The 13403-nt window shown below is 28.7% G+C and overlaps 2 protein-coding genes across 3 annotated transcripts; one reads left to right on the top strand and one right to left on the bottom strand.

The window, feature by feature from the left end:
• Positions 1-4989: 4989 nt before the first annotated feature.
• LOC107943774 (ethylene-responsive transcription factor ERN1) lies at positions 4990-6093 on the bottom strand. The gene has a single exon (XM_016877585.2). It carries the CDS (start codon positions 6091-6093, stop codon positions 5047-5049), a length of 1047 nt encoding a protein of 348 aa, XP_016733074.2. The 3' UTR covers positions 4990-5046.
• Positions 6094-11193: 5100 nt separating this feature from the next.
• LOC107946396 (uncharacterized) lies at positions 11194-13094 on the top strand. 2 transcript variants are annotated; one of them, XM_016880701.2, is made up of 3 exons: positions 11194-11656; positions 11822-11899; positions 12604-13094. In XM_016880701.2, the coding sequence occupies exons 1-3, from the start codon at positions 11255-11257 to the stop codon at positions 12607-12609; spliced, it is 486 nt and encodes a 161-aa protein (XP_016736190.2). In that variant the 5' UTR covers positions 11194-11254; the 3' UTR covers positions 12610-13094. The 2 variants fall into 2 exon arrangements, with proteins under 2 accessions (XP_016736190.2, XP_016736189.2); XM_016880700.2 differs by having other exon boundaries at positions 11201-11656; positions 12635-13094.
• The last annotated feature ends 309 nt before the right edge of the window (positions 13095-13403 follow it).

The raw sequence follows: 13403 nt of genomic DNA on the forward strand, positions 1-13403 counted from the left end.
TGATTGCATAAATAAATAATAACTAAAAACAAAAGGGTTTGAAGTGGGAAGTTTGGGCAATGATTAGTTGAATTTGTCATTACGTGGAGAGGTTTGAGGCAATGTGGGAAAGTGGTTGAGCCGTAAAGGGGGAGTTTTTAGAGGAATTCAAGTCCAAAATTGGTCTCCAATTCTCCATCTCACCAACCTGTTGAAGAAGCAAAGGAAACAGGGCATTAGTTTGAAGTCAATATTTGTACATTTCTACATAGCCCTAAAGTCAAATCTTGTAAGTATGGATGGAAGAGAAGGCTGTTTGAAGTAAATAATGAAATATTTACTATAACTCTAGTTATATAAATGATTTTAACTGGGGAGAATAGAATATGTGAAAACACGAAAACTTGTTTGGGACAAAGTAGACCAAATCCAAAGACTAATTTATGGTTAGTGGAGAGTCATCTCAACACATCACTGGTCTTAGGATAATATTTAATAGGGAATTAAATCACTCACTTAAAAACTCACCTACTCAATTATTTTGCCTTCAAACTTAGCTACATTTGCACTGAACCTCTATTTCTTTGCAATTTTGGTTTTGAATGTCAAATCCCTTACCAAATTTGAGGAAAAAAGAAGTTGAAATAATTTCATTTTAAATTTTAAGACTTTAATTTAGATTTGATTTTTTCTAAACTGAAAATGTTGATGTTATATAAAATTATTAGAAAAGGGATTCAAATGACGTGGTGTCACTGTTTCATACAATTATTTTCCTGATGCAATAATAAGGTATTTTAAGTTTAAGTGATTTTAGATATACTCTAATTTCAATCCGATTTGACATGTATAATTATTTTTATGGTTATGTGAGTTTAAAAAAATTATTTTAATTGATAATTTTAAAAATCTTTTATACTTAATATTATTAGATTTAACAAAACAGAAGTTATTAATGCATATATTATTCCATAATTTAGCCAAATTCATTCAGAATTTTATTAACATTTTGATTTATTAACCGGTAGATTTAAATGTCATGTTGGGTTTCATTTTTGGCATAATGACTTATTTGATCCTCCAATTTTATAAAAAAAAAGAAGAAGTCATTTTAGTTCTCTATTTAATTTTTTTTATTTTTTTTAACCTTTAAACTTACATTTTTTTGTCAAATCACCCTAAAAATGAATAGAAAAATTTACAATTTTTTTAACTTTGTTGACATTGCATACATGTAGGTTGCCATGTGGATGACACATCAAAATTTAATTAATATTTTAAAATTTAAAATTTTAATATATATAAACTTTTTTTAATGATTAAAAATCATTAAAATTATATAAAAAATTCTAAAATTTATAAATTTTTTAAATATTTAAAATATTAATTAAATGCTCTACGTGGCAATCCATGTGGCATCAGTAAAGTTAATAAACATTAAATTTGCCATCCATTTTGGGATCATTTGACAAAAAAATATAAATTCAATTGTTAAAAGAGACAAAATTAAATAAAAGACTAAAATGATTTATTTTGGTAAGATTAGGGGGGCAAAAAATCATTATACATTTACTTTTTCTTCTTTATGAGCTCGGAAATATGTACATTTAACGTGCTGTTCTGCCAATAGTTCAAGATCCAAGGTTTAAAAAAATTTGCTTATTTTATTTTGTTTTGTGGGGAAATTAAAAGTTTTGACTAAAAAGATGGCAAAGCATTAAAGTCAGTAGTAGATATTTGAATACTTCCACGACCATTCAATTTCACATCGTTTACAAGAATTGAGTTAAAACCGTCCGTAAACTACCAAAAAGGACAATAAATTATAGGTTTAATTATAAAACGGATAAACTACATCCATGGTCACTAAACTATTAGTAAGTTTATATGTTGATCACGTAAAAATTATAAAGTGGTCATTAAATTATTTGAAAGCTTTCATTTAAGTCATTGTATTATTAAAATCGTTACTATGTGGTATTATATATTTACCGTCTACACTAATCTAAAGTTTTTATTCTCTTTCTTGCCTACAATTCAGTTTTTTTCGTGAAACAACTTTGAATGTCACGAATTTGAGTACCAAAACCCAAACAATTTTTTTCTTCAGTTTTTGATACTGACTATCAGATTAGCTTGGATCTAAGGTATGTTTTTTAACTCGTCGATGGGTACTAATCTACTTTACTGATCATCGAATTGTCACTTGAAGCTTGTTAGCCAGACTGTTTTTAAAAAAAAATAACAATTCAGTAACTTAAAATAAAAATTTTGAATAGTTCAATAACTTAAATGAAAACTTTTGAATAACTAAATGACCATTTTGTACATTTTTGAAATTGAATGAACAAAATGTAAACTTACAAATAATTCAATGACTTTGAATGTAGTTTACCCTTATAAAAGTGGCTCTTAAATTGTATTATTTTTTTACTTAGTTTTTTTTATTACTTAAATTACTCATTTTACCTAAAAACAATATCAACCCATAAAAATATAACACACTTATTAGATATATATTTTTAATAAAATAGATGAAATATCACTCAAAAAAAAACTCTAATAAAAAAATGATAATATTTAAGAGTCATGCCTAGATTATATTGGATTTCTTTAAAAACTCATTAAATAAATCCCACCCTAATGTAATAAATAAATCTCTAGTGTCATAAAGATCTTGATTGAGATAGTATTTTAATTCAGTTGAAAAATTATTAAAAAATATTATTTTTACAAAATAAATTTTATTATTGCGAGAGTGTTTTATTTTGTATATTTTATAAATTAAGAAAAATATTATTCATGATAAAATTTGAACTAAGAACACCATTTATATGAAGAGTAATTATTCTGTCCAGTGCTACCACAAGCAGATTTAAAATGATGTCAAGTGTCTTTTTTAATTATCACTTGTGAAATTCTTTTTACGTCACTAACCGTGTATAGGATAATTATTCTTAGACAAAAATTTTAACTTTATCATAAATACCAAAGCCACATTTAAATTTTTTGTATAAATTTTTAATTCATATATTTGTTATATAAAACTTTTAATTTGTTGGTGGTTTTTCTTTGGAATATTATTTTAAAGAAAGTGGGTAGTTATTGTAAAGAAAGTGAGTTTTTATTTTATTTTTTAAAATTAAATTATTTTGTAACCTACTGAGATATTAATTTTTTAAACCAAGTGGGTAGTTATTCTAAAGAACGCGAGTTCTTTACTTCTTTCTTTTTTCTAATTAAATTAATTTATAATCCCACTAATGTATATATTGAAATCAACAAATATTTCATGCCCCTAGACTAAATCAGGTTTTAGTTGTCTCTCTTAACAATGTTATCTCTAAGGTTCGAATACGAGTTCTCTTCTCGACAGTGCAACGTGTTTTACCATTGCACTCAACATTTGTCGGTAATATGTTTTTTTTACGATTTCAATTAATTTATCTTTTTCCCACCTAAATTGGTGTCTGATTAATTTGTGACATTAGCTCAATTAAAGGTTTAAATTTAGATCAGTTTTATAATACACTCATATTTTGGTTGTGTTGGGAATATCTTAAATTCTTAGTTTCTTAAATTCAAGTCTACCAAATTAATATGTAGTCAACCTTCTCTGTCACAGTCTCATTTGTCTGTCAAGATTTTGCTTAGTATAGAGAGGGGATTGTTGTACACCTAACATGCTGTTATGGAGGGATAAGTTTCCACCAAACGAAAGAAGTGAGAACTATGTTAAAGAAAAAAGAAAGTAGAAAACAAATCAACAAAATTAAAAGACGTATAACAGGCGCATGCATGATTGCTTTTATACCTATCTGGTTTTACATTCTTTTACACGACTAATTATAAAGTTCATAAATCTAATAAGTTCAATTAATCAGTGTGAGTTATCAAATTAAAATAATTAATTTATCATGAATTATTAAATTCAAGTAATCAAGTTATAAGTTAATGATGTTTCAAATTCATAGTAGAATATTTAATTAAAGAACTTAATAATTTATTGAATTGATATCTTCAAGCCCACTCCTTGAACCTTATTCCATTTAATAAAATATAATTAATAGATTTTTTTCATGTGAAATTTAAACATTTTATTAAAATAATATTTTAACTAAGATAATCTTTATTTAATAAATTATAATTAATAAACTTCCTTATATGAAATATCTATAATTTTACTTAAAATTTTAAATAATATATTTTATAGAGAACTAATTTAATAAAGAATGTATTTAATAATCATGATGGTTGCTTTTATAAGTGAAAAACTTGGCTATTATAGCGAAAGACTGTTATAACGAGGGCGGACGGTATTACTTTTAGTTTAATTCTACTATTAATATATTACTTTTGATTTAATCAAATCACTCAAACATTTTATGCGTGGTATATATAAAAATAGATAAAATAAAAATGAAATGATTCAAAAATATCCTTAAACTTGGTATCTTTTATTCGCATTTTATGATTTATATAATTGAACTATCCGAAGCGATCGAATCGGTAATTTAATCGATTCCACCGTCGATTTAATTTTAGAAAACTTGAAGATGACTTTTTTTTTTTTAATTTGTTAATGGGAGTTAGAGCCACATGTTTGGTAGACAGCTTAGGCTTGTCCTTTGTTTGGGCCTTTAAGAGAAGCAGTAATGGGCTTTTTATTTTGGATTTAATGCATGGTTGCATTCACAGAGTCATGTAATTAATACACCATAGCTCATTCATTTCCTCAATCTTACTAAAAATGGGAGCAATATAATTTATCATATAGGACGAGTAACAGTCAATGAAATATTTTTATTAGTAGCAATTACTTGAGCTGAAAAGTGTAAAACTTTGGCTATCGAAGCTGAAATAATGATATCAGAAAATTTTCTTCCTTTATTTTCTCTACTAGAAAACAGAACACATGAAATGATTCAAATTAAGACTTGTAAATTCTAATAATCCTGACTGAATGTTGATAAGCTTACAAAAATTATTGTATTTGTTTGCTGTGTATGCAAAATCTTATTTATTAAGAGTATAAAAATGAAGCAGTAAGTAGTAAATTAATGGAAACTAATTGATGAAGGTGATAGAAGGAAGATCAGGTAAGCTCCACATTTCACAAGCTGATGAAGATCCTATTCCTTGATCATCTTCTTCCTTGAATTCCAATCTCATTTCATTTTCACAACTGTTACTGTTTCTGAGATTAGATGGTTGACATTGTTGTTGGATGTTGTGATTATTTTCTGATTCACGCTGTTTAAGCCTCAAGCATTCAGGTATCCCATTGAAGGCGTAAAGAGATGCCGAGAACTTCCGTTCATATTTCATTCTCTTCATCGTCTCTCTAAGCATGCAGGGATCAAGGTCGTCGCCATTAATGTCTTCTTGCTGCTTCTCCATTGGCTCCACCATTTCTTCCGCAATCTCAAACGGAGAACGGTAATCACACGACGATCCAAAAGAATCCAAAAACTGGAAATCCATGATATCGATGTCTTCTTTCGAACCCACGTAATCAGGGTTCCCATCAACGTTATTATTATCCTCCAAATGAAGTGATTTGGGATCAGCACAAGTTGAGCCGAAGCTCTCCAGCATGCAATCACTAGAGGAGGTGCTGCAGTCTTCAGGAACATTGAAGAAATCATCAAAGCAAATGGTGTCTAGTTGGTTAAGAGGGAAATTGGGAGGCATATTGGAAGATGCAGAAGCAGCATCATTTCTAGCTTTGAGCCTGAGCAAGAGAAGATTGGCGATTTTAGAAGGCAGGGCTGGTTTGGAAATGGAAGATGGTGAAAAAGGCCAGAAATTGGTTCGAGTATTTTCTCCACGAAGCAAATAAGCAGCTTCATCGTAAGCTCTGGCTGCTTCTTCAGCAGTATCGTAAGTTCCCAACCATACCCTAATCTTTTGAATCGTATCTTTAATCTCCGCCACCCATCTCCCCGACGGCCTTTGCCTCACTCCCACGAATCGTTTTCTCGCACGATGGCCTCCACTCAATGCCGCCGCAACCGCAGCAACATTAGCATCCATCGCCGCCTTTTCATCCACATTGTTGTTTCCTTTCTCTTCATCATTAACATCAGTGGCCATCACTTTTCTCTTCTCCATGATTATGATTTCCTAGTTCATCAACACTAATGGAAATGTGTTTATATAAGGGGGAGATTCGGATTATGAAGCTGAAACATGAGAGGGTGGTGTTGTAACTATTTCTTTGTTGTATGCTTAATTCGGCTTTAATTTCTTAGTGGATTTTATGCATTCCTTTCACTTTCATGCAAGGAGGAGATTACAAGGAAAATTTATTTTAAAAAGAAAAAGCCATTAAAGTGTACCTTTTTTAAACTTTGATTTAGTCAGAGAAAGTTTAATTATTTGTTTTTATCCTTTCCATCTTAACCATCAAATATTTCTGTACCTCCATGGTTTAAATTTAGTAGGCAACTAGGCCTTTGTAAAATTTGGTATCCAATCTTTTGAGTTTTATTCTTATACGATTTTAATTTTTATTTTACTTTAAATCTATTTAGATTTTTTTAAAAAAAAATTATTTTTTATTATTTTTTATTATTTTTTAATAATTAAAATATTATTAACCTCATGTGATGATTTGATGGTCAACGGGGTTCACCGCCCCAGGTGTGGTTTAGATTTAAATTGTGTTAGTTGTTCGAGCTTTATTGTAATTCACCAACAACAAAAAAATTAAAACATCATTATATAAATGAATAAGAACATGCACACACAAATATAAGAGGGTTATCAATGAACCTTAGCATTATCGGTAAAAGTTAAAATCGCGAGCCTCTGAGTATCCAAGTTTGAGTCTCACTTTACAAAATTGTTATGTGTAATGCAATCTCATCATACGTGGTTACCATAGGTAGATTTTATCAAATTATATTCTGATTCGTGATCTAATTAATTTGGTTCTTCAATATATATTTGTAGTTATACTATATTTATATTTATATTTATATTTATATAAGAAAGTTAATATTTAACAGGCACAAACCCTATATACTATAGTTAACCACAACCTGAATAATAACTTTTATAGTTTTTTTAATCTTAAATAAAATTATTCATTAAAACTTTGTATTCACTTCATTAATCAAATGTGAAGTTATGATTAACAAGAATTATAATTAGTTTAAGTTAAAATGGATATAATTTCAGAAAGGGTCGGCTTTCCGGTAAGCTTCTCCCTAAGTAAAGCACATTCCAATATTCCTTTTGCTTGATATCTTAAAGAATATTGCGTGCTAACATCATCAATCTAAGACATCTATTTGATTTTAACGCCAACATTTTCAACCCATTTTTTTTTCTTTTATGCGCACACAACCAACTTTATTAGGATTTATCTTGAAAAATAACAATTTTTATTAAGAATTTAATCCAATGCTTGATGCATAATATTAATAATCTTGGTAAGAAGGTGAGATTCGTAATAACATGCATTACGTTATAATTCAATCATTAGTGTTCGTTTTTTAAAAACTAAAAACGTAAAATGTCAATCTTTAAATAAATTTTTAAAAAATAAAAGTAGGAAAAAAAAACAATTATGGAAGGCAACTTTCCAAAAGAGGAGACAGAAGAAGCTTCGTGAATGAATGGTGATAGAGTAATACCCATGGGTTTACGTTTTTTGTGTTGTTTTTATTTTTCTTTGAAATTACCACCCACGATTTCACACAATAAAATATACATGCGACGATAATGTCGCTTTGTTTCAATAAAAATTATAAAAAAAAATTAAAATTGGGATGGGGAACCTGCTAGCCTATGTCCCAGAAATTTAAAGATTTAAGGTGGTTTTGGATTAATAGTGCGTTTATATGTAGTTAGTGTAAAAACAACGGTGATGGTGAGATTAGATACTCTAGCGATACTGTAGCGTGAGACAAAAACATAAACTAAACGCACCACATCGCATCCCACCGCCATTCAAACTCACCCTTAATTTCGGATTGAGTTTAATTCGGTGAGATTAAAAATAGAAGTAATAGTAAGATTACTTTTTATAGTGACGAGTTTGAATACTATACTAGTGAATAAAATTTATGATGAGATTTATGTTTAGATTCAATCATAGTGATGATGAGAGGTGCTCATGGGTCGGGACCAACTAAAATTTTAGGCATGTTTGCTAGGTCAGCGCCCAACCTAAAAAATGGACTTAAAATTTTACCCAAGCCCAATCCAACCCAGTCGTATTAAAATTTTTTATATAATTTTTTAAAAGATATAATACATCAAAAATAATAAAAATATTAAAATAAATGTTTCCCATCAAATTGAAAATAAATTTAAAATAACATATATACTTAAATAACACTAAGATAGTTACAACTTAATAAGCAAATACCTCTAAAATAGTAACAAAATTAACAATAAAACAAGAGTTATACAATACCCAAATAATAACATCAAAATAGTAGCAACATAATAGTGAAATGATAGCAAAATAGTAAGAAAACAACAAGAAATTAGCAGCAAAACAGTAAAAAGCAGTAAAAAATAATTTTTTTTTTGCAAATTCGGGCTGGGTCAGGCCAAGCTTAAGCCAAAAAAAGCCTTCCTCGAGGCTTGACACATTTTCTAAGCGGGCCTTATTTTTTGTCAGCCTATTTTTCGGGCTTATATTTTTACCTAAACCTTTTCATTTTTTGGACAGGCCAAGTGACTCGACCCAAGGACAGATCTATAGCGATGACATTGAATTTAAAGTAGAAAATGATTCCTTTAAGTGTAATTGATGAGAAAGTTACTTTAGTCTAAAAATATTAATTAAAATATTACTTACTATAGCGATGAATTTAAATATTGTAGTGGTGAGATTAAAACTAATGATGAGATCTATGTTTAGATTCAATCACAACGAAGACAATAAGTTGAAAGTAGAAAATAATTCTTTTAAGTGTAATTGAAGAGAAAGTTACTTTCTAATGGAAAGTATTAATTAAAATATCAGGAAAGTGACATTAGAATGTTTGGTACATTAACACTTTAATGTTACTTTATAAAATTACTCTTATTAAATAAAATAAAATATTCATTTATTTTAAATTTTTAAATTTTTATTATTATCAATTATTTGAATTAAATATTTAATAATATATTTTTAATAATTTTTATTATTAACAAATATTTGAATTAATCCACAATGTATGATTTTCTCACGTCAATTAAATTTGTTATATGATTACGTTCAAAAAGTAACTTGTATATTAACTTAAGATTGTAAAGATGTACAATTTATAATCATTTTTCCTCATTACATTGTAGGTATAGCTTCAATGCCTCGTTTGGGTATTTGTGTAGTAACATGAGGAAAAAGTTTATTTATCACTTATGTGTTACAGTTAGACATAAACTAAAGAATAATTAGGGTATTTTACAAAAATAATACAAAAAAATAAAAAATACCAAAATAGTATTAATTTTTTTTATTTACCAAAATAATACAAAAAAAACATGACAGCCTGGTGGAGGGCCTGCCACAGGCGACACTGGACTGGTGGAGGGCCTGCTACAAGCGACACCGGACTGAAATGTAATGATCTAAAGTATTCAAGGACCTAATATGCAAATTTATCATTTTGAGCAAAGAAAGTGAAATGGTGCCGCCTGACAGTGTGGCGGCACTAAACTTTAAACGTGGCTAATTGCCTTCTAAGCCCTCCTTATTTATTATTTTCTTTTTATTCCCCTTCAACTCACTACATTATGTTTAAACAAGCCCTCAACCTATTTTTGTAGTTAAATAAGCTCTTAATCTATGATATTTACTCATAAAAGCCCTTTATTTTATTATTAAAGTAAATATATTTTACCCAAAGTAAAGCTATTTAAAAAAGTATAAACTAATTCACATTTTATGTTTATGTGAATTTGATAAGAATAGTTTATTAAATAAAAAAATTTTAAATTTTACTTTAATAATAAAATAAAGGGCTTTTAATAAATTAATAAATTCAATCATCGATGCAAGGATAATTTCATGCCTTTAATAAATTAGTTCTAGTTGTTAACTCAATACTGGACAACCAATTTTACCTTACTTGTTCAATAACTTAAAGACAACTTGTTTGTAATTACTTCCCTTATTAATAAATAACCTCGCAACTCAACCCCTAAGATTTAACTTATCAACAACATTAATAACTAGAGAAACTTAATCCCCTAACCCACAAATACACCTCAACGGGGGTTCATTTAAGCTAAATTGCACATCCACACCACATGTAAATTACGATATAAACGAGTTAGAATGAATTAAAGAACTACAAATTTAATTATCTTAATTGATTCGACAACCATTCTAAGCTCTTGAATATTGGTCATCTAATCAATAAACTTGAGCAATTGTAACTAAAATTGAAGATTCATGAATACCAAAGAACAAAGAAGAATTAAAGCGCAAATTAAGTCTCACAAATTTATTAAATCAACTTTCGATAAAATCTTTAACTAGAAAAGAGAGTTTAGAAACACATAAAATAAAACAAAACAAAATAAAACTAAGAAGGACTAGGTCTACATCTCTAAGTTTTAACCTAATAATGTCTATTTATAGGGCCAAAAAATAGCATAAATGTTTAAAATACAAAGTGCCCTAAATCATATAAAATAGAATTCTTCAAGATATTTTGATAATTTTCGCGTCAAACTTTCATGCCATTTTTGGATATCTTCCTAGCGTTTTTGGGCTTCATCCATGAAATAACTTTAGCTAGATTTTTCAGTTATCTTTGAATCCGTATATTATGGGCTGAAAAAGAAGTCTATAGTTAAGTTATGGCCAAAATATTGAAATTATACTATGTTAAAAGTTTAAATCGAAAAAACTTGTTAAAAATAAACTTTAAACTCTTTTTTCTCCAATTATTTCGTAAATCAATAATAAATAAAATATAAAAATAAATAATATTATTACAACATAAATAATATAATTAAAGAAAAAAATATCGTGCCAACTTATATTATATTGAAGTTCCCAACTTTAAAACCTTTTTAAATGTTACTTTTTAAGAAAAATCATTTATAACAATTATGAGAAAAAAAAATCATGCCAATGAATTTGAGGGGTTGGCCCACAGTAATCTCCCAATGGAAGACCCAAACGAAGTAGACCTAATCAACAATCCTAAGCGGTTCCCACTTTCTCAAGCCCTTCTTCGGAGATATTTTATTTGCCATTATCCAAAGTAGATATTTTAAGCCAATATATACAATTAGAGGACCAATCTCTAGAGATAAAATGGATGAAGGCGAAACATGGGGTGGCTTCAACGACTGGGAGCAAGTCAAAGTCCCAACACATACACCACCAGCTGAACCAGACATTGTTCATCGAGGACTCGAAATGTCATCGGGTGATGAAGCAGAGGTTAATTCATCAGTCGCCTCTAACAATGGGGATGAACCTAATTCAGGGCCTTTGAAGAAAGCTAACGAGTTTGGTCGAATCCTGAGTAATGGGGTAGTAAAAGTTGCTGCTAGACTTGGATATTATTTGGGGATTTTGCCTTTTGGGGCAATTACTGGTATTTTAGCCGCTTTGTTGGTGCCATTTGTGTATGCTAAAATGAGGAAATGGCGTGCAAGAGTCAAAGAAGAGAAGAAGGATCCCTTGATTCTTTTGATTCAAGAGAAAGACCAGGTCAGTTTCTAATGTTCTTTTAGCTTTCTTTCATGATCTCGTAGTCAAGGTGTCTCACATGGATATATATATGTATATCCGATATGAGTTCATACCCATACATATATCCACAAACATAAAACTAATTCTAGATTTCTTTTTCTTTTTCCAATTTTAATGGTGCAGATGATCAACAAGCTGCTTATTCAAATTGCTCATATGAAAGAGCTGATATCTACACGACGCAGGGTTCCAGTGCTTCGAGTCAGTTGACTGACCATTTTTATCAACATGGAATCATTTTCACTCATGATTTCCTTTGTAATTTTTAGTCAGTTTATGAATTTTACAGTACCCTTTTGTATATGCAACAGAAAACATATATATATCTCGATATACTACTCCCATTTTTGTACAATTAGACGCCTATTAATATTTCCTCTTTTTGGTTTATTTTTTAAAAATTATAAACTCTACAATTATGCTAGTTTTTACTCATCATGACTTATTTCAACTTTCAATTTTATAAAAAAAATCATTGTAATATTCCATTTATTTTTAGTTTTTTTTTTAATTTTTTAATTTATATTATTTTAATGAAAAAATTAACAAATATTAACTTTGCAATACAAATGTATGTCATCGTGATTTACAAATTGAAAAACTATTATGCAGAAAATAGAATTTTTAAAGGTTTTTATAAATAATGAAAAATAAAAACTTATCTTTTATATTAAAGGGGGGGGGGTTGTGTTTCAACCCGTTTTGAACCCAGTACAATTTTAATTGCATTTTATATTAAAGGATCCGAAATTCTTTCAGTGATGGTGTAATTGCATTTTTAAAAAAATCTTTTTCAGTTTGTTTCCTCTGCGATTTGATACCCAGTACAATTTTAATTAATTTAATTTGATCCTGATCTAATTTCAAATGCATTCAATTTGACCACTTCTATTTTTTTTATGTAGGTCTAAATCTAAATGTTTATGCTTGTTATAGAATATATCACGACCCGGCCCGCGATCCGGTCAGTTGACTTGAAACAGTTCGTGATCCAGTATGGTGACCCAAATCAGCTCACCGCCCTCCAGTAGTTTGCTAACTTATTGGCTCCCTACCTCTCTATAATAGCTCGGCACATCGTGGTACGGTCTCGTATACTGCAAGATTTCAGCAAGGATATCTCTAAAGATACATGTCAAGCCTAAAGGATGTAACATGTCATTATGCATGTCACCTAATTACCCCTAACACATCACAGCAAGTAGTTGTACCTTATAAATATGGAGAATGACCTCATGGAACTGTAAAAAGGACCATTAACAATGCTATAGGATGTTAATTATTAATGCCACTATATATGTTTGATATTCGGTTTAGTCAAATTAATTAAATTCACTGTGTAAAAAAAAATTCAACTATTAAATGAACATTTTATATACATCTTTTTAGGTTGATATGATAGAGATGTTTGATCGGTTCAAATTTTTATATTCATGACAGGTATAATTATAGATAAATTCAACAGTTGGATCGCTCCCTATTAAACTTAAAATTTTTAAAGTTATTTATATATTTCAAATATCATTTATGAACAATTTTAGTTAATAGACCAATATTTAAATAACTACAATTTTATAAAATAAACGAGCAACCCGTGTATAAATTAGTTTTGAACAACATATTTTTAAAGTATAATAATAATTTAAATAATTAAAAATATTGCTAACACATACCATTGTACAATTTATTCATATTATGAACAAAA

This window comes from Gossypium hirsutum, chromosome D12, assembly GCF_007990345.1.
Source record: "Gossypium hirsutum isolate 1008001.06 chromosome D12, Gossypium_hirsutum_v2.1, whole genome shotgun sequence".
NCBI classification, from domain to species: Eukaryota; Viridiplantae; Streptophyta; class Magnoliopsida; order Malvales; family Malvaceae; genus Gossypium; species Gossypium hirsutum.